Below are 20,477 nucleotides of genomic sequence, written 5' to 3' on the forward strand. Positions count from 1 at the left end.
GGAATCAATCTAGTGAACCTCCTCTGAACTGCCTCCAATGCCCTCCCACAGTGCGGCGCTCCCTCAGCACTGACCCTCCCACAGTGCGGCGCTCCCTCAGCACTGACCCTCCCACAGTGCGGCGCTCCCTCAGCACTGACCCTCCCACAGTGCGGCGCTCCCTCAGCACTGACCCTCCCACAGTGCGGTGCTCCCTCAGCACTGACCCTCCCACAGTGCGGCGCTCCCTCAGCACTGACCCTCCCACAGTGCGGCGCTCCCTCAGCACTGACCCTCCCCACAGTGCGGCGCTCCCTCAGCACTGACCCTCCCACAGTGCGGCGCTCCCTCAGCACTGACCCTCCCACAGTGCGGCGCTCCCTCAGCACTGACCCTCCCACAGTGCGGCGCTCCCTCAGCACTGACCCTCCCACAGTGCGGTGCTCCCTCAGCACTGACCCTCCCACAGTGCGGTGCTCCCTCAGCACTGACCCTCCCACAGTGCGGCGCTCCCTCAGCACTGACCCTCCCACAGTGCGGCACTCCCTCAGCACTGACCCTCCCACAGTGCGGCGCTCCCTCAGCACTGACCCTCCCACAGTGCGGCGCTCCCTCAGCAATGACCCTCCCACAGTGCGGCGCTCCCTCAGCACTGACCCTCCCACAGTGCGGCGCTCCCTCAGCACTGACCCTCCCACAGTGCGGCGCTCCCTCAGCACTGACCCTCCCACAGTGCGGCGCTCCCTCAGCAATGACCCTCCCACAGCGTAGTACAGTCTAGAATAAGGGGCACCTTTAACACCCGCCACCTCTACCATCTGGAAGGACAAGGGGGCAGCAGATTTTTTTTTTTATACTTTTCCAATTCAATCAAATCAAATCCAATTTAGAGTCTCAACAAGTTGAGACATTTCAGATCCAGGCTGACAAGACAGGGCGAGCGACCAAAACCACCCTGCCCTGGGCCTGATCTACATGAGCCAAGCTGATTGGAGAAGGGGGAGGATCCTCCTCCAAGACTCGAGCTCATTTGCATCTTAGCCAGAAGGCCGAGATGCTGCTTTTAAAAATTGCTTCATATGAAACATATGAAGCCTCAGTGTAACCTCATGACCTCAACCAAGTGCAGATCCGATACTACACTTGATCTTAGCCAAAAGGCCGAGAAGCGGGGGCAGCAGATACTTGGAGAACACCGCCCCCTGGAGGAGGTTCCCCCTCCGAATCGCTCATGACTTGCAGGTATCCAAACGTTCTGATCCTCCTCACACTGAGGTATTCTGGAATTCGACCCCCTCCACATTGCTGTTGTGGACCAGAGGGCGAATTGTAGAAGTCACAACGGAACGTCAAGTTTACTTGACTGACTATTCCATTCAGTTACAGACCAGCTTTGAGTCGAGGGGGAGAGAATGGCTCAAGGGGCTGAATGGCCCACTTGTCCCCAACTCTGAACACCGAAGTCTTTCCTTTCCCTAACTCCGGATGTGTGTTCCGGGATTAAACACCCCAGAATCATTGAGGTTTACAGCATGGAAGCAGGCCATTCGGCCCAACCTGTCCATGCCGCCCCCTTTTTCGAACTCCTAAGCTAATCCCAATTGCCCGCGTTTGGCCCATATCCCCCGATACCCATCTTACCCATGTAACTGTCTAAACACTTTTTAAAAGACAAAATTGTACCCACCTCTACTACTGCCTCTGGCAGCTCGTTCCAGACACTCACCACCCTCTGTGTGAAAAAATTGCCCCTCTGGACCCTTCTGTATCTCTCCCCTCTCACCTTAAACCTATGCCCTCTAGTTTTAGACTCCCCTACCTTTGGGAAAAGATATTGACTATCTAGCTGATCTGTGCCCCTCATTATTTTATAGACCTCTATAAGATCACCCCTCAGCCTCCTACGCTCCAGAGAAAAAAGTCCCAGTCTATCCAGCCTCTCCTTATAACTCAAACCATCAAGTCCTGGTAGCATCCTAGTAAATCTTTTCTGCACTCTTTCTAGTTTAATAATATCCTTTTATAATAGGGTGACCAGAACTGTACACAGTATTCCAAGTGTGGCCTTACCAATGTCTTGTACAACTTCAACAAGACGTCCCAACTCCTGTATTCAATGTTCTGACCGATGAAACCAAGCATGCCGAATGCCTTCTTCACCACTCTGTCCACCTGTGACTCCACTTTCAAGGAGCTATGAACCTGTACCCCTCGATCTCTTTGTTCTGTAACTCTCCCCAACGCCCTACCATTAACTGAGTAAGTCCTGCCCTGGTTCAATCTACCAAAATGCATCACCTCACATTTATCTAAATTAAACTCCATCTGCCATTCGTCAGCCCACTGGCCCAACTGATCAAGATCCCGTTGCAATCCGAGATAACCTTCTTCACTGTCCACTATGCCACCAATCTTGGTGTCACCTGCAGACTTACTAACCATGCCTCCTAAATTCTCATTAATATAAATGACAAATAACAGTGGGCCCAGCACTGATCCCTGAGGCACACCGCTGGTCACAGGCCTCCAGTTAGAAAAACAACCCTCTACAACCACCCTCTGGCTTCTGCCATCAAGACAATTTTGTATCCAATTTGCTACCTGTCCCTGGATCCCATAAGACCATAAGACATAGGAGCAGAATTAGGCCACTCGGCCCATCGAGTCTGCTCCGCCATTCAATCATGGCTGATATTTTTCTCATCCCCATTCTCCTGCCTTTTCCCCATAACCCCTGATCCCCTTATTAATCAAGAACCTATCTATCTCTGTCTTAAAGACACTCAATGACCCGGCCTCCACAGCCTTCTGCGGCAAAGAGTTCCACAGATTCACCACTCTCTGGCTGAAGAAATTCCTCCTCATCTCTGTTTTAAAGGATCGTCCCTTTAGCCTGAGGTTGTGCCCTCTGGTTCTAGTTTTACCCACAGTGGAAACATCCTCTCCACGTCCACTCTATCCAGGCCTCGCAGTATCCTGTAAGTTTCAATACGATCGCCCCTCATCCTTCTAAACTCCAACGAATACAGGCCCAGAGTCCTCAACCGTTCCTCATACGACAAGCTCTTCATTCCAGGGATCATTCTTGTGAACCTCCTCTGGACCCTTTCCAAGGCCAGCACACCCTTCCTGAGATGGGGGACCCCTAAACCAAAAATCCCATGAGATTTAACCCAATGCAACAACCTACCATGCGATACCTTGTCAGAGGTCTTGCTAAAGTTCATGTAGACAACGTCAACTGCACTGCCCTCATCTACCTTCTTGGTTACCCCTTCACAAAACCTCAATCAAACTCACCGCCTCTCCGGATTTATCGAATGGGGCGATGGAGATTTGGACCTTCTTAATCGACGTGGGAATGTCCTTGAACCTCTGGATTTCTCTTAACAGCGTCCTGGTCGTCGCCTCCTTGGAATGTCCGAAGAGAGGGAATGTGATGGAAGAGAACAAGGCTTTGGTGCAAAGCTCCAGACAAGCCCTGATCTTGAGACCGAAGGTCTAGCAAAGTCAGGGTTGGGGCCGGCGATGAGGGAGAGAGGGGGAGGAGGGGGAGAGGAGAGAGGGAACACAAGAATAGCCAATGAGAAAGGAAAGATCCATTGCTTATAGATAGAGTCATCAAGGTTTACAGCATGGAAACAGACCCTTTGGCCCAACTTGTCCATGCCGCCCCATTTTTTTGAACCTCTAAATTAGTCCCAATTGCCCGCGTTTGGCCCATATCCCTTGCCCTTGGAGGGCAGTTGAGAGTCAACCCCATTGCTGTGGCTCTGGAGTCACATGTAGGCCAGACCGGGGTAAGGACGGCAGATTTCCTTCCCTAAAGGGAACCAGATGGGTTTCTCCGACAATGGGTCATCAGTAGATTCTTAATTCCAGATATTTTCTATTGAATTCAAATTCCACCATTTGCCGTGGCGGGATTCGAACTTGGATCCCCCAGAACATTAGCTGAGTTCCTGGATTAATAGTCTAGGACATCATCTCCCCACTGGTCCTGGATTCCCCCACAAGGGGGGAAAACAACCCCTCTCATTCTTCTGAACTCCAGTGAGTTACAGGCTCCGACCTACTCAACCTCCCCTCATAAGGAAATCCCTCCCTACCCGGGATCAACCGAGTGAACCTTCTCTTTCCTGAGATTAGGGAACCGGAACTGTTCGCTGTATTCCAGGTGTGGTCTGACTAGTGCCGCATAGATGGAGAGAGTTTCAGACAGAGAGGGAAGTTTAAGGTTTATTTTGTAAGTGTCACAAGTGGTCTTACCTTAACGCTGCAATGAAGTTACTATGAAACTCCCCTAGTTGCCACACTCCAGCGCCTGTTCGGGTTACACTGAGGGAGAATTTAGCATGGCCCAATGCACCCTAACCAGCACGTCTTTCAGACTGTGGGAGGAAACCGGAGGAAACCCACGCAGACACGGGGAGAACGTGCAGACTCCGCACAGACACTGACCCAAGCCAGGGATCGAACCCGGGTCCCTGGCGCTGTGAGGCAACAGCGTTAACCCACTGTGCCACCGTGCTGGGAGTGGAGTGGGGGGGGGGGGGGGGGGGGGCGGCGGGGAAGGAACAACACACAGATGTTGCCTCTTAATTCCCCATCCCGTTCCGCCAGGAGGTTCCGCAGCGACTGCTTGCTGGGAACGCCATCGGAATGGCATGGAAAAGATATTATTCGCGGTGAAGGGGCCCGCTTACCTCTTGGGACTGGCTTTCGAATCGGGAGAATGCATCGTCAAGAAGGAAGTAAAGGCTTTTGCATTTCAGTCTGGCTTCAAGTCTGACGTCCAGTTCGCTGACCATCTTTGGACGCAAGATGGTGCATTGCCTCAAAGATGATTGTAGATTTGGACTCTTATCAAAAATTGCCTTGGAAATCGCAGATGAATAAATGTTCATGTCGCAAGAAATAGGGATAACCAGGACATCAGACTGTGAGGTGGAAGACAGAGAACAAGATTGTTAGTGCAGGACTTACCGGCGGTGAGACTGAGCCTTGCTGGCAGCCCGTCCATACCGAGCTTCAATGTCATACAATCTTCGAATGATACAGCCCGGAATGAGGCCCATTCAGCCCATAGAGTTTTACAAGATGCAAAAAGGCCTTTTGGCCCATCATGCCTCCTGCCAGCTCTTTGAAAGCAGCTACCCCATTAGTCCCACTAACCCACAACCCCGTTGCCCTTTCCGCCAATTAAACTTCAAGTTTATTTATTAGTGTCACAAACAGGCTTACACTGCAATGAAGTTACTGTGAAAATCCCCCCAGTCGCCACACACTCCGCCGCCTGTTTGGGTAACACCGAGGGAGAATTTAGCACGGCCCGATGCACCCGAACCAGCACGTCTTTCGGACGGTGGGAGGAAACCGGAGGAAACCCACGCAGACACGGGGAGGACGTGCAGATTCCCGCACAGACAGTGACCCGAGCCGGGAATCGAACCCGGGATCCTGGCGCTGAGAGGCAGCAGCGCTAACCCCCTGTGCCACCGTGCCGTCCCACCCCCGCCAGAGCACCCCTGGCTGGCGCCTTCCAGGTCACAAGTTGTCACGCCAAAAAAGAAACCTTTCCTCATCTCTAATTCCACCCCCCCCCCGACCCCACCCCCCCCCCATCTCTGTGTTTCCCTCCAGTTACCAACCCCCCCACCCCCCCATCACTGGAGACACTTCTCCCTCACAGAAACATAGAAACTGGAAGCAGGAGGAGGCCATTCGGCCCTTCGAGCCTGCTCCGCCATTCATTTTGATCATGGCTGATCATCGAATTCAATATCCTGATTCCCCCCCATATCCCTCGATCCCTTTAGCCCCAAGAGCGAGATCTAATTCCTTCTTGAAATCACACAACGTTTTGGCCTCAACTACTTTCTGTGGGAGTGAATTCCACACATTCACCGCCCTCTGGGTGAAGAAATTTCCCCTCACCTCAGTTCATCTCAGACATTCTGTCCCAATTCCCTGGTTATCTGGACTGTATCTTGTTTTGGCCTCAACTACTTTCTGTGGGAGTGAATTCCACACATTCACCACCCTCTGGGTGAAGAAATTTCTCCTCACCTCAGTCCTAAAAGATTTACCCCCTTATCCTCAAACTATGACCCCCTAGTTCTGGACTTGCCCACCATCGGGAACATCCTTTCTGCTTCCACAATGTCTAGTCTTGTAAGAGTTTGATGAGCGGGAAATCTCATAGGTTCCTCCACGCCGACACTATAGTTAAGAAAGCCCCACCAACGTCTCTACTTTCTAAGAAGACTAAGGAAATTTGGTATGTCAGCTACGACTCTCACCAACTTTTACAGATGCACCAGAGAAAGCATTCTTTCTGTTGTATCACAGCTTGGTCTGGGGCTCCTGCTCTGCCCAAGACCGCAAGGAACTACAAAGGGCCATGAACGAAGGAAAGGAGAGAGTGCAGAATGTAGTGTTACAGTCACAGCTAGGGTGTAGAGAAAGATCAACTTAATGCGAGGTAGGTCCATTCAAAAGTCTGACAGCAGCAGGGAAGAAGCTGTTCTTGAGTCGGTGACCTCAGACTTTTGTATCTTTTTCCCGACGGAAGAAGGTGGGAGAGAGAATGTCCGGGGTGCGTGGGGGGGTCCTTAATTATGCCGGCTGCTTTTCCCCGAGGCAGCGGGAAGTGTAGACAGAGTCAATGGATGGGAGGCTGGTTTGCGTGATGGATTGGGCTACATTCACGACCCTTTTGTAGTTCCTTGCGGTCTTGGGCAGAGCAGGAGCCCCAGACCAAGCTGTGATACAACCAGAAAGAATGCTTTCTATGGTGCATCTGTAAATGTTGGTGAGAGTCGTAGCGGACATGTCCGAGGTGCGTGGGGGTCCTTAATTATGCCGGCTGCTTTTCCTGAGGCAGCGGGAAGTGTAGACAGAGTCAATGGATGTTTCTATCCAAAGGCTTTGTTATTCTGAACAATAAGAACATAAGAACTAGGAGCAGGAGTCGGCCATCTGGCCCCTCGAGCCTGCTCCGCCATTCAATAAGATCATAGAGACATAGAAAACAACAGCACAAAACAGGCCCTTCGGCCCCACAAGTTGTGCCGAACATATCCCTACCTTTTAGGCCTACCTATAACCCTCCGTCCTATCAAGTCCCATGTACTCATCCAGGAGTCTCTTAAGAGACCCTATTGAGTTCGCCTCCACCACCACTGACGGCAGCCGATTCCACTCGCCCACCACCCACTGTGTGAAAAATTTACCCCGAACATTTCCCCTGTACCTACCCCCCAGCACCTTAAACCTGTGTCCTCTCGTAGCAGACATTTCCACCCTGGGAAAAAGCCTCTGAGAGTCCACCCGATCTATACCTCTCAACATCTTATATACCTCTATTAGGTCTCCTCTCATCCTACGTCTCTCCAAGGAGAAAAGACCGAGCTCCCTCAGCCTATCCTCATAAGGCATGCCACTCAATCCAGGCAACATCCTTGTAAATCTCCTCTGCACCCTTTCAATCTTTTCCACATCCTTCCTGTAATGAGGCGACCAGAACTGGGCACAGTACTCCAAGTGGGGTCTGACGAGGGTCTTATATAGCTGCATCATTATCCCCAGACTCCTAAACTCAATCCCTCCATTGATAAAGGCCAGCACACCATACGCCTTCTTAACCACCTCCTCCACCTGCGGGGCCGATTTTAGAGTCCTATGGACCCGGACCCCAAGGTCCTTCTGATCCTCTACAGTACTAAGAGTCTTTCCCTTTATATTGTACTCCTTCATCCCATTTGACTTGCCAAAATGGACCACGACGCATTTATCTGGGTTGAAGTCCATCTGCCACTTCTCCGCCCAGTCTTGCATCCTATCTATGTCCCTCTGTAACTTCTGACATCCCTCCAGACTATCCACAACCCCACCAACCTTCGTGTCGTCGGCAAACTTACCAACTCATCCCTCCACTTCCTCATCCAGGTTCATGTCTGATCTTTTCGTGGACTCAGCTCCACTTACCCGCCCGCTCACCATAACCCTTAATTCCTTTACTGTTCAAAAATCTATCTATCCTTGCCTTAAAAACATTCAATGAGGTAGCCTCAACTGGGCAGGGAATTCCACAGATTCACAACCCTTTGTGTGAAGAAGTTCCTCCTCAACTCAGTCCTAAATCTCCTCCCCCTTATTTTGAGGCCATGCCCCCTAGTTCTAGTTTCACCCGCCAGTGGAAACAACTTCCCTGCTTCTATCTTATCTATTCCCTTCATAATCTTATATGTTTCTATAAGATCTCCCCTCATTCTTCTGAATTCCAATGAGTATAGCCCCAGTCTACTCAGTCTCTCCTCATAAGCCAACCCTCTCAACTCCGGAATCAACCGAGTGAATCTCCTCTGCGCCCCCTCCAGTGCCCGTCCTTGATTCAATCTCCCTCTGAACCTTCTTCGCTCCCACAAGGGAAGCCTTTCCGCCACCTTGTTCCAGAGGGTGAACTCTGACCCCTGAGGGTGGAAGGTTGACCTCTGACCCTGAGTGACACCCCTCCCCCATCGATCCCCTGAGCCCCCCCAACTCAAGCCCCGGAATATTTCTTCCAAAGGGGGGGGGGGCGGAAATCTGAGAAGGAGTTACCTGCTGGTTCTCGATGAGCCCCGATTTGATTTCCAATTGGAGGCCGGTTGCCGGGGGGGCTTGGATGGTTGGCGACTGGACGCTGGGGCCAGACGATGGCCAGGCTTGACCGCAGGCCCTCTGTAGCTCCCGGAGCACCCCGTCGTTGATGTCCACCAGGGCAACGCGCCTGGGGCAACGTGTGCCGAATCCCCGGATGGCGGAGACGATGGCGTCGGCGCACAGGTCCTTGGGAATGCCGAATATTCCGGCGCTCAGGCAGGGGAAGGCGATGGAGCGGAGGCCAGCCCGCGCCGCCAGTTCCAGGGACGCGGTGACGGCGCTTTCCAAGAGTTCCCTGACCCCTGACGTCCCCCGCTCTGCCTTCATCCCCCAATCCGGTCCCACCGCGTGGATCACCTTGGCACAAGGCAAGCGTCCGCCATTGGTCATGGCCGCCTTGCCGACCTCCACCGGTCCCTGGGCTGCCACCAAGGCCAAGGACTCCCTCCCGATCTGCGGGCCCCCGGCTCTCAGGATGGCCTCCGCCACGCCGCCCCCGTGCACCAGCCTCCCGTTGGCCGCGTTGACGATGGCGTCTACCCGCTGCTGGGTGATGTCACCGCGGCAGACCGTGACGGTGAGCCCCCCCGCAGCGCGGTAGCTGGAGAGGACCACACTGCCCGGCGAAGCAGCCTCCTCCTCCTCCACCTCCTCCTCCTCCTCGAGCGCCACCAGACACTTGGCCTCTCGGCCGACCGCCTCCAGCTGCTCCTTGCCCCTCCCCCGAAAGAAGTCCCGTGCCCCCGGCTCGTCCAGGGCGAGCCTTTCCCAGACCACGGCCGCGAGGCAGCTCTCCACGCGCCTCCTCTCGTCCCCCACCACGGAGCGGGGCCCGGTCAGGACGATCGCCTCCCGGCCTCGGGCCCTGACGGTCGAACGGAGGCCGCGGCAGTCCATCAGGTCCAGTAGTCCGTGGACGAACGGGACCAGGGCGGGTCGCTCGACCAGCAGGGTTTCCTCGGTGGGGGCGCGTTGGCGGACATGTTCCCTCAGCGCCGCGGCCGCGCGCCCCACCTCTTCCTCAAAGCCGACGAGGCAGACGCTGGACGCCTCGCCTCCCGCCCCCTGGCCCTCGACTACCTGCAGCCTATGGGATGCTTCACTGGGGAAGGGCCTGAGCGCCTCCACCCAATCCGAGGCCTCCCCCGGGACCAGCACCTCTTCCTCGGCGATTCGGTTGTCCAGGATGGACTTGGCTCGGTCCAGGTCAGGCCAGGAGTTGCCCAGCAGGGCCAGGTGGCCTCCGGCCGCCATCTCCAGGGCGACGGGGAAGGAGAAGAGCTCTCCGGCCAAGGCCCCGGGAGCCCAGGAGGCGAGGAACCGCCGCTTGGCGTCGGAGAGGCGAACCGTTCGTTCCAGCACGCTGCCCAGGAGCTGCCGGAGACAGGAACGGGCCTCCCGTCTGTCTGCTGGGCTCCCGCTGAAGACGACGGAAGGTCCCCCTTCGACCAGGGCCCAGGTCAGGCCTGGGAAGCGGCTGGCGAGATCCGCTCTGAAGGAATCCCGGATGAACGAGAACTTGGAGAGGCTGTCCAACTTGAAAGGGGCGTCCTCCTCTGCTGCGCGATGATCAACGTCCTTCCCCAGGCGCGCCAACGCCCCGTCTGGGCCAGGGACGGGCGCCATGTTCTGCCCCGTCTCCGGTTGGAGCTCCTTGTGCCGTTCCTGAAACCTCCGGAGGGCCCTCACCGCGCCCTCGGCCCACACGGCTGAATCCCCGCCGGGAATATGGCCGGAAGCCGGAAGGAGGAGGATGGAGCCGCTACCGGGGACCAGTCGCATCTGGCATCGCGCCCCCAGCAACTCCTGTTGGAGCTCCCGCAGCACATCCTCCCTCTCGTTCAGGCACTCCCCGAAGGACGGGGCCATCCTGATCCGGATCCCCATCTCTCCGACATCCATGGACCACTCCCCGTCTTCAGATCCACCCGGATTCTTCGGCAGCTGTCTTCCATTGGGAATCGGCCCCTGCCTGAACGTACGGTCCCCTGCGGAAGAGAATCATAGAATCATACAGCGCAGAAGAGGCCCTTTGGCCCATCGAGATGGCACCGACACATCAGGAACACCTGAACTCCCACCTCATCCCATTTGCCAGCAATTGGCCCATAGCCCTGAATAGAGTCATAGAGGTTTACAGCATGGAAACAGGCCCTTCGGCCCAACTTGTCCATGCTGCCCCTTTGTTTTTAACCCCTAAGCTAGTCCCAATTGCCCGCGTTTGGCCCATATCCCTCTATACCCATCGTACCCATGTAACTGTCGAAATGCTTTTAAAAAGACAAAATTGTACCCGCCTCTACTACTGCCTCTGGGGCCTTGGCGTAACTAGGGGAATTTCACAGAAACTTCATTGCAGTGTTAATGTGTTCATTGCAGTGTTGATGTAAGCCTTACAGACAATGTAAGCCTATACAGACAAAGCATACCGTTCATAGAGAAGGAAAGGAGAGGGTGCAGAATGTAGTGTTACAGTCATAGCTAGGGTGTAGAGAAAGATCAACTTAATGCGAGGTAGGTCCATTCAAAAGCAGCAGGGAAGAAGCTGTTCTTGAGTCGGTCGGTACGTGACCTCAGACTCTTGGATCTTTTTCCCGAGGGAAGAAGGTGAAAGAGAGAATGTCCGGGGGTGCGTGGGGTCCTTAATTATGCTGGCTGCTTTTCCCCGAGGCAGCGGGAAGTGTAGACAGAGTCAATGGATGGGAGGCTGGTTTGCGTGATGGATTGGGCTACATTCACGACCCTTTGTAGTTCCTTGCGGTCTTGGGCAGAGCAGGAGCCCCATACCGAGCTGTGATAGAGAAGGAAAGGAGAGGGTGCAGAATGTAGTGTTACAGTCATAGCTAGATTTTGATTTTGGAGGCCTGTGACTAGTGGTGTGCCGCAGGGATCAGTGTTGGGTCCATTGCTGTTTGTCATCTATATCAATGATCTGGATGATAATGTGGTAAATTGGATCAGCAAGTTTGCTGATGATACAAAGATTGGAGGTGCAGTGGACAGTGAGGAAGGTTTTCAAAGCTTGCAGAGGGATTTGGACCAACTGGAAAAATGGGCTGAAAAATGGCAAATGGAATTTAACGCAGACAAGTGTGAGATATTGCACTTTGGAAGGACAAACCAAAGTAGAACGTACAGGGTAAATGGTAGGACTCTGAAGAGTGCAGTTGAACAGAGGGATCTGGGAATACAGGTACAGGATTCCCTAAAAGTGGCGTCACAGGTGGATAGGGTCGTAAAGAGTGCCTTTGGTACATTGGCCTTTATAAATCGGAGTATCGAGTATAAAAGTTGGAGTGTTATGGTAAGTCATGATGTGGAGATGCCGGCGTTGGACTGGGGTAAACACAGTAAGAAGTTTAACAACACCAGGTTAAAGTCCAACAGGTTTATTTGGTAGCAAAAGCCACACAAGCTTTCGGAGCTCTAAGCCCCTTCTTCAGGTGAGTGGGAATTCTGTTCACAAACAGAGCTTATAAAGACACAGACTCAATTTACATGAATAATGGTTGGAATGCGAATACTTACAACTAATCAAGTCTTTATTACTTGATTGCTTGAAAGACTTGATTAGTTGTAAGTATTCGCATTCCAACCATTATTCATGTAAATTGAGTCTGTGTCTTTATAAGCTCTGTTTGTGAACAGAATTCCCACTCACCTGAAGAAAGGGCTTAGAGCTCCGAAAGCTTGTGTGGCTTTTGCTACCAAATAAACCTGTTGGACTTTAACCTGGTGTTGTTAAACTTCTTACAAGGTTATATAAGGCATTGGTGAGGCCGAATTTGGAGTATTGTGTACAGTTTTGGTCACCTAGTTACAGGAAGGATGTAAATAAGGTTGAAAGAGTGCAGAGAAGGTTCACAAGGATGTTGCCGGGACTTGAGAAGCTGAGTTACAGAGAGAGATTGAATAGGTTGGGACTTTATTCCCTGGAGCGTAGAAGATTGAGGGGAGATTTGATAGAGGTGTATAAGATTTTGATGGGTATAGATAGAGTGAATGCAAGCAGGCTTTTTCCGCTGAGGCTAGGGGAGAAAAAAACCAGAGGGCATGGGTTAAGGGTGAAAGGAGAAAAGTTTAAAGGGAATATTAGGGGGGGGCTTCTTCACGCAGAGAGTGGTGGGAGTGTGGAATGAGCTGCCGGATAAAGTGGTAAATACACCTCCACTTTTAACATTTAAGAAAAACTTGGACGGGTTCATGGATGAGAGGGGTGTGGAGGGATATGGTCCAAGTGCAGGTCAGTGGGACTAGGCAAAAAATGGTTCGGCACAGACAAGAAGGGCCGAAAGGCCTGTTTCTAGGCTGAAATTTTCTATGGTTCTATGGTTCTAACTTTAAACCTATGCCCTTTAATTTTGGACTCCCCTCCCTTTGGGAAAAGATGTTGACTATCTAGCTGATCTATGCCCCTCATTATTTTACAATGTGGAGATGCCGGCGTTGGACTGGGGTGGGACAGTAAGAAGTCTCACAACACCAGGTTAAAGTCCAACAGGTTTATCTGGTAGCACGAGCTTTCGGAGCGCCGCTCCTTCCTCAGGTGAGGGACTCATCCAATGAAGGAGCAGCGCTCCGAAAGCTCGTGCTACCAAGTAAATCTATTACATTATTTTATAGACCTCTGTAAGGTCATCCTTAAGCCTCCTACGCTCCAGGAAAAAAAGTCCAAGGTTGGTGGAGTTGTGGATAGTGTAGAGGGATGTCAGCAGTTGCAACGAGACATAGATAAGATGCAAGACTGGGCGGAGAAGTGGCAGATGGACTTCAACCCAGATAAGTGTGTGGTGGTTCATTTTGGCAGGTCGAATAGGATGAAAGAATATAATATTAAGGGTAAGACGCTTGGTAGTGTGGAAGATCAGAAGGATCTTGGGGTCTGGGTTCATAGGACGCTCAAAGCAGCGTCGCAGGTGGAGGCTGTGGTTAAGAAGGCGTATGGAATACTGGCCTTCATCAAGAGAGGAATTGAGTTTAGAAATCGGGAGATAATGCTGCAGCTGTATAGGACCCTGGCCAGACCCCACCTGGAGTACTGTGCCCAGTTCTGGTCGCCTCATTACAGAAAGGATGTGGAAGCCATAGAAAGGGTGCAGAGGAGATTTACAAGGATGTTGCCTGGATTAGGTGGCATGCCTTATGAGGATAGGTTGAGAGAGCTCGGTCTTTTCTCCTAGGAGAGGCGAAGGATGAGAGGTGACCTGATAGAGGTGTATAAGATGTTGAGAGGTATTGATAGAGTGGATTCTCAGAGGCTTTTACCCAGGGCTGAAATGGTTGCCACAAGAGGTCACAGGTTTAGGGTGCTGGGGAGTAGGTACAGAGGAGATGTTAGGGGTAAGTTTTTCACTCAGAGGGTGGTGGGTGCGTGGAATCGGCTGCCGGTAGTGGTGGTGGAGGCGGATTCGATAGGGTCTTTTAAGAGACTTTTGGACAAGTCCATGGAAGTTAGTGAGATAGAGGGTTATAGGTAAGTCGAGTAGGTAGGGACATGTTCGGCGTAACTTGTGGGCTGAAGGGCCTGTTTGTGCTGTAGCTTTTCTATGTTCTATGTTCTATCCAGCCTCTCCTTCTAACCCAAACCATCAAGTCCCAGTAGCATCCTAGTAAATCTTTTCTGCACTCTTTCGAGTTTAATAGTATCCGTCTATATCTTCTTGTAATGGGGGGTGAGGAAGGGGGGGGTGAGGAAGGGAGGGGTGAGGAAGGGGGGGGAGGTGAGGAAGGGGGCATTGAGATCTGGGAGGCGAGCATGGGGGGGGGCAGAGGATGAGGGAGGATTCTTACGCGTTTACAAAGCTGCCAGGATACATTGCGAGTGTGATTGGAAACGCTTTAAAGTTAAAAGTTTGAACGTTTATTTATTAGTGTCACAAGTAAGGCTCACATTAACACCGCAATGAAGTTACTGTGAAAATCCCCCAGTCGCCCACACTCCGATGCCTGTTCGGGTAACACTGAGGGAGAATTTAGCACGGCCCAATGCACCCTAACCAGCATGTTGTTCGGACTGTGGGAGGAAACCGGAGCACCCGGAGGAAACCCACGCAGACACGGGGAGAATGTGCAGACTCCGCACAGACAGTGACCCGAGCCGGGACTCGAACCCGGGTCCCTGGAGCTGTGAGGCAGCGGTGCTAACCCACTGTGTCACCGTGCCGCCCACTGTGTCACCGTGCCGCCCACTGTGCCACCGTGCCGCTTGTGCCCGAGTTGCACAAGGTGAGGTCATTCTCCGTTGGAGAGGAGGAGACTGAATCATAGAATCTACGGCACGGAAACAGGCCCCTCGGCCCAAACTGCTCCATGCCGAACAAAAAACCCATCTCAGCATTTGGCCCATATCCCTGGAAACCTTTCCTATCCGTGTATCTGTCCAAATGTGTTTAAAATGTTGTCAATGCCCCTCTCTCAACCACTTCCTCTGGCAACTCATTCCACACATGTACCACCCTCTGTGTGAAAAGTGTTGCCCCTCACGTTCCAAAGAACAAGGAAAATTCCAGCACAGGAACAGGCCCTTCGGCCCCTCCAAGCCTGCACCGACCATGCTGCCCCGACTGAACTAAAACCCCCTCCCCTTCCGGGGACCGTATCCCTCTATTCCCATCCTATCCATGTATTTGTCCAGACACCCCTTAAAACTCACTACCGTATCTGCTTCCACTCCCTCCCCCGGCAGTGAGTTCCAGGCACCCACCACCCTCTGTGTAAAAAACTTGCCTCGTACATCTCCTTTAAACCTTGCCCCTCGCACCTTAAACCTGTGCCCCCCTAGTAATTGACTCTTCCACCCTGGGGAAAAAGCTTCTGACTATCCACTCTGTCCATGCCCCTCATAATCTTGTAGACTTCTATCAGGTCGCCCCTCAACCTCCGTCATTCCAGTGAGAACAAACCAAGTTTCTCCAACCTCTCCTCATAGCTAATGCCCTCCATACCAGGCAACATCCTGGTAAATCTTTTCTGTACCCTCTCCAAAGCCTCCACATCCTTCTGGTAGTGTGGCGACCAGAATTGAACATTATATTCCAAGTGCGGCCTAACTAAGGTTCTATAAAGCTGCAACATGACTTGCCAATTTTTAAACTCAATGCCCTGGCCGATGAAGGCAAGCATGCTGTATGCCTTCTTGACTACCTTCTCCACCTGCATTGCCACTTTCAGTGACCTGTGTACCTGTACACCCAGATCCCTCTGCCTATCAATACTCTTCAGGGTTCTGCCATTTACTGTAAATTTCCCATTAATGAGTTATAAGGAGAGGCTGGATAGACTGGGACTTTTTTCTCTGGAGCGTAGGAGGCTGAGGGGTGATCTTATAGAGGTCTATAAAATAATGAGGGGCACAGATCAGCTGGATAGTCAATATCTTTTCCCAAAGGTAGGGGAGTCTAAAACTAGAGGGAATAGGTTTAAGGTGAGAGGGGAGAGATACAAAAGTGTCCAGAGGGGCAATTTTTTCACACAGAGGGTGGTGAGTGTCTGGAACGAGCTGCCAGAGGTAGTAGTAGAGGCGGGTACAATTTTGTCCTTTAAAAAGCATTCAGACAGTTACATGGGTAAGATGGGTATAGAGGGAAATGGGCCAAACGCGGGCAATTGGGACTAGCTTTGGGGTTTTAAAAAAAGGGCGGCATGGACAAGTTGGGCCGAAGGGCCTGTTTCCATGCTGTAAACCTCTCTGACTCTAATTCTTTCCCCTCTTAACTCAAACCAACGCCCTCTAGTTCTCGATTCCCCAACCCTGGGAAAAAGACTGAGTATTGTGTGCTGTTCTGGTCACCGCACTACCAGAAGGATGTGGAAGCTTTGGAGAGAGTGCAAAGAAGGTTCACCAGGATGTTGCCTGGTCCCGAGGGTGTCGGCTATGAGGAGAGGTTGAATAAACTGGGATTGTTCTCACTGGAAAGACAGAGGCTGAGGAGAGACCGGATAGAGGTCGACAAAATGATGAGAGGCACAGACAGGGTGGATAGTCGGAGCTATTTCCCAGGGTGGAAGTGTCAAGGGGGCACAGGTTCAAGGTGAGAGGGGGAAAGTTTAAGGGAGATGTGTGGGGGAGGTTTTTCACACAGAGAGCGGTGGGTGCCTGGAACGCGCTGCCAGGGGAGGCGGTGGAAACAGGGACATTAGCAACATTGAAGAGGCATCTGGATGGGTCCATGAACAGGGAGGGAATAGAGGGATACGGACCGAGTAAAGGCAGAAGGCTTTTTGTAGTTTAGTTAGGGTATCATGATCAGCACAGGCTTGGAGGGCCGAAGGGCCTGTTCCTGTGCTGTACTGTTCTATTTGTTGTGGTCATTGGATTGAGGGGGATGGGATTAGAACAGGTTTTGGGATACGGGAATATCGGAGTGAGGGGGATGGGATCAGGACAGGTTTTGGGAGACGGGAATATCGGAGTGAGGGGGATGGGATCAGGACAGGTTTTGGGAGACGGGAATATCGGAGTGAGGGGGATGGGATCAGGACAGGTTTTGGGAGACGGGAATATCAGAGTGCGGGGGACGGGATCAGGACAGGTTTGGGTGATCCAGAGAGTCTTCCAGAGGTTATGGAGCAAGATTCACCAGGAAGCCTCCAGGAATGAGGGATTTTAGCCACAGGGTTGGGTTGGAGAAGCTGGGATCGTTCTCCCAGGGAGTTCCCACCATCCCGCAGAATTCCCACAGCCCCACAGATGACGGTGGAAGCCTGGATCCTAATTCAAGGCCACTGCGATAATTTCGTACCAGGTTGTACCTTACCTGACAGGCTCCCAGAGGTACCGCTGGCCTCCTGTGTGGACAGAGTTGTGAAGGAAACAGGTTAAAATGCTGTGGATTAAAGAGAAAACCAATTCCTGAAGCTTCACAAATCCCGGCGGATACACAGCCAGCAAGGCATTGAGGACGGTAAGGTCCACAGTGCGGCGCTCCCTCAGCACTGACCCTCCCACAGTGCGGCGCTCCCTCAGCACTGACCCTCCCACAGTGAGGCGCTCCCTCAGCACCGACCCTCCCAAAGTGCGGCGCTCCCTCAGCACTGACCCTCCCACAGTGCGGCGCTCCCTCAGCACTGACCCTCCCACAGTGAGGCGCTCCCTCAGCACTGACCCTCCCACAGTGCGGCGCTCCCTCAGCACTGACCCTCCCCACAGTGCGGCGCTCCCTCAGCACTGACCCTCCCACAGTGCGGCGCTCCCTCAGCACCGACCCTCCCACAGTGCGGCGCTCCCTCAGCACTGACCCTCCCACAGTGCGGCGCTTCCTCAGCACTGACCCTCCCACAGTGCGGCGCTCCCTCAGCACTGACCCTCCCACAGTGCGGCGCTCCCTCAGCACTGACCCTCCCACAGTGCGGCGCTCCCTCAGCACTGACCCTCCCACAGTGCGGTGCTCCCTCAGCACTGACCCTCTGATATTGAAATGTTAGACGAATTATTCACTGGCATGTTGACCTTCATTGCGAGAGGTTTCGAGTACAGGAGCAGGGATGTGTTGTTGCGATTATACAGGGCCTTGGTGAGGCCACACCTGGAGTATTGTGAACAGTTTGGGTCTCCTTTTCTGAGGAAGGATGTTCTTGCTCTCGAGGGAGTTGCAGCGAAGGTTTCCCAGGCTGATCCCGGGGATGGCGGGACTGATGTACGAGGAGAGATTGACCAGGTTAGGATTGTTTTCACTGGAGTTCAGACGAATGAGGGGGGAATCTCATAGAGACTTATCAAATTCTAACAGGACTGGACAGGGTAGATGCAGGGAGGATGTTCCCGATGGTGGGGGGAGTCCAGAACCAGGGGATTGGGGGCGGGGTTTGGGATTGGGGGCGGAGTTTGGGGACGGGGTTTGGGGATTGGGGGCGGGGTTTGGGATTGGGGGCGGGGTTTGGTAACGGGACTAGACAGGGTAGATGCAGGGAGGATGTTCCCGATGGTGGGGGGAGTCCAGAACCAGGGGATTGGGGGCGGGGTTTGGGATTGGGGGCGGGGTTTGGGGATTGGGGGCGGGGTTTGAGGATTGGGGGCGGGGTTTGGGATTGGGGGCGGGGTTTGGGGATTGGGGGCGGGGTTTGGGGATTGGGGGCGGGGTTTGGGGATTGGAGGCGGGGTTTGGTAACGGGACTGGACAGGGTAGATGCAGGGAGGATGTTCCCGATGGTGGGGGGAGTCCAGAACCAGGGGATTGGGGGCGGGGTTTGGGGATGGGGGCGGTGTTTGGGGATTGGGGGTGGGGTTTGGGGATTGGGGGCGGGGTTTGGGGATTGGGGGCGGGGTTTGGTAACGGGACTGGACAGGGTAGATGCAGGGAGGATGTTCCCGATGGTGGGGGGAGTCCAGAACCAGGGGATTGGGGGCGTGGTTTGGGGATTGGGGGCGGGGTTTGGAGGCGGGGTTTGGGGATTGGGGGCGGGGTTTGGGGATTGGGGGCGGGGTTTGGGGATTGGGGGCGGGGTTTGGGGATTGGGGGCGGGGTTTGGGGATTGGGGGCGGGGTTTGGGGATTGGGGGTGGGGTTTGGGGATTGGGGGCGGGGTTTGGTAACGGGACGAGACAGGGTAGATGCAGGGAGGATGTTCCCGATGGTGGGGGGAGTCCAGAACCAGGGGGTCACAGTCTGAGGATTCGGGGTAGACCATTTAGGGCGGAGTTGAGGAGACATTTCTTCACCCAGAGAGCGGTGAACCTGTGGAATTCATTCCCACAGGAAGTAGTTGATGCCAAAACATTGAATGTATTCCAGAGGCGGCTGGATAGGGCACTGGGGGGCGAACGGGGTCAAAGGTTATGGGGGGAAAGCAGGATTAGGCTATTGAGTTGGATGATCAGCCATGATGGTGATGAATGGCGGAGCAGGCTCGAAGGGCCGAATGGCCTCCTCCTGCTCCTATCTTCTGTGTTTCTGTGTTTCGATGTTATAACGTCACTGGGCCAGGAACCGAGGAACCCAGGCGAATGCTCTGGAGACAAGGATTCAAATCCCAAAACAGCAGCTGACAGGGCCTTAAACTGTACACAATGTTCCAGCTGAGGTCTAACTGGTGTCTTGTAACAGTTCGGTTTAACCTCCTTGCCCTTGTACTCCAGACTGTCTGTGCAAAGGTTGCACATTCTCCCCGTGTCTGCGTGGGGTTCCGCCGGGTGCTCCGGTTTCCTCCAACATTCCGGAGACTTCCTGGTTAGGTGGATTGGCCGTGCTAAATTGCCCCTTAGTGTCCAAAGATGTGTAGGTTAGGTGGATTGGTCATGCTAAATTGCCCCTTAGTGTCCAAAGATGTGTAGGTTAGGTGGATTGGCCATGCTAAATTGCCCCTTAGTGTCCAAAGATGTGTAGGTTAGGTGGATTGGCCGTGCTAAATTGTCCCCTTAGTGTCCAAAGATGTGTAGGTTAGGTGGATTGGCCATGCTAAATTGCCCCTTAGTGTCCAAAGATGTGTAGGTTAGGTGGATTGGCCATGCTAAATTGCCCCTTAGTGTCCAAAGATGTGCGGGTTAGGTGGATTGGCCATGCTAAATTGTCCCTTAGTGTCCAAAGATGTGCGGGTTAGGTGGATTGGCCATGCTAAATTGTCCCTTAATGTCCAAAGATGTGTAGGTTAGGTGGTTTGGCTGTGCTAAATTGCCCATTAGTGTCCAAAGATGTGTGGGTTAGGTGGATTGGCCATGCTAAATTGCCCCTTAATGTCCAAAGATGTGCAGGTTAGGTGGATTGGCCATGCTAAATTGTCCCTTAGTGTCCAAAGATGTGCGGGTTAGGTGGATTGGCCATGCTAAATTGTCCCTTAATGTCCAAAGATGTGTAGGTTAGGTGAATTGGCTGTGCTAAATTGCCCATTAGTGTCAGGGGGACTAGCAGGGTAAATACA

At 53.0% G+C, this 20,477-nt stretch overlaps 1 protein-coding gene and 1 pseudogene across 1 annotated transcript in view; both read right to left on the reverse strand.

Annotated features, from left to right (window-relative positions):
* LOC144486762 (protein mono-ADP-ribosyltransferase PARP14-like) overlaps positions 1-20,477 on the reverse strand; it is a 72,081-nt gene that overhangs the window by 21,234 nt on the left and 30,370 nt on the right. The window contains exons 3-6 of the mRNA XM_078204799.1: positions 17,382-17,412; positions 8,584-10,613; positions 4,686-4,919; positions 3,280-3,480 (exon numbers count right to left, since the gene is read on the reverse strand). Of these exons, the coding sequence (XP_078060925.1) occupies positions 3,280-3,480; positions 4,686-4,919; positions 8,584-10,613; positions 17,382-17,412 (2,496 nt within the window). The remainder of the gene's footprint in view (positions 1-3,279; positions 3,481-4,685; positions 4,920-8,583; positions 10,614-17,381; positions 17,413-20,477) is intronic.
* LOC144486770 (U2 spliceosomal RNA) lies at positions 1,032-1,152 on the reverse strand (annotated as a pseudogene).

The sequence above is a fragment of the Mustelus asterias genome, unplaced genomic scaffold (assembly GCF_964213995.1).
Source record: "Mustelus asterias unplaced genomic scaffold, sMusAst1.hap1.1 HAP1_SCAFFOLD_453, whole genome shotgun sequence".
Taxonomy (NCBI): domain Eukaryota; kingdom Metazoa; phylum Chordata; class Chondrichthyes; order Carcharhiniformes; family Triakidae; genus Mustelus; species Mustelus asterias.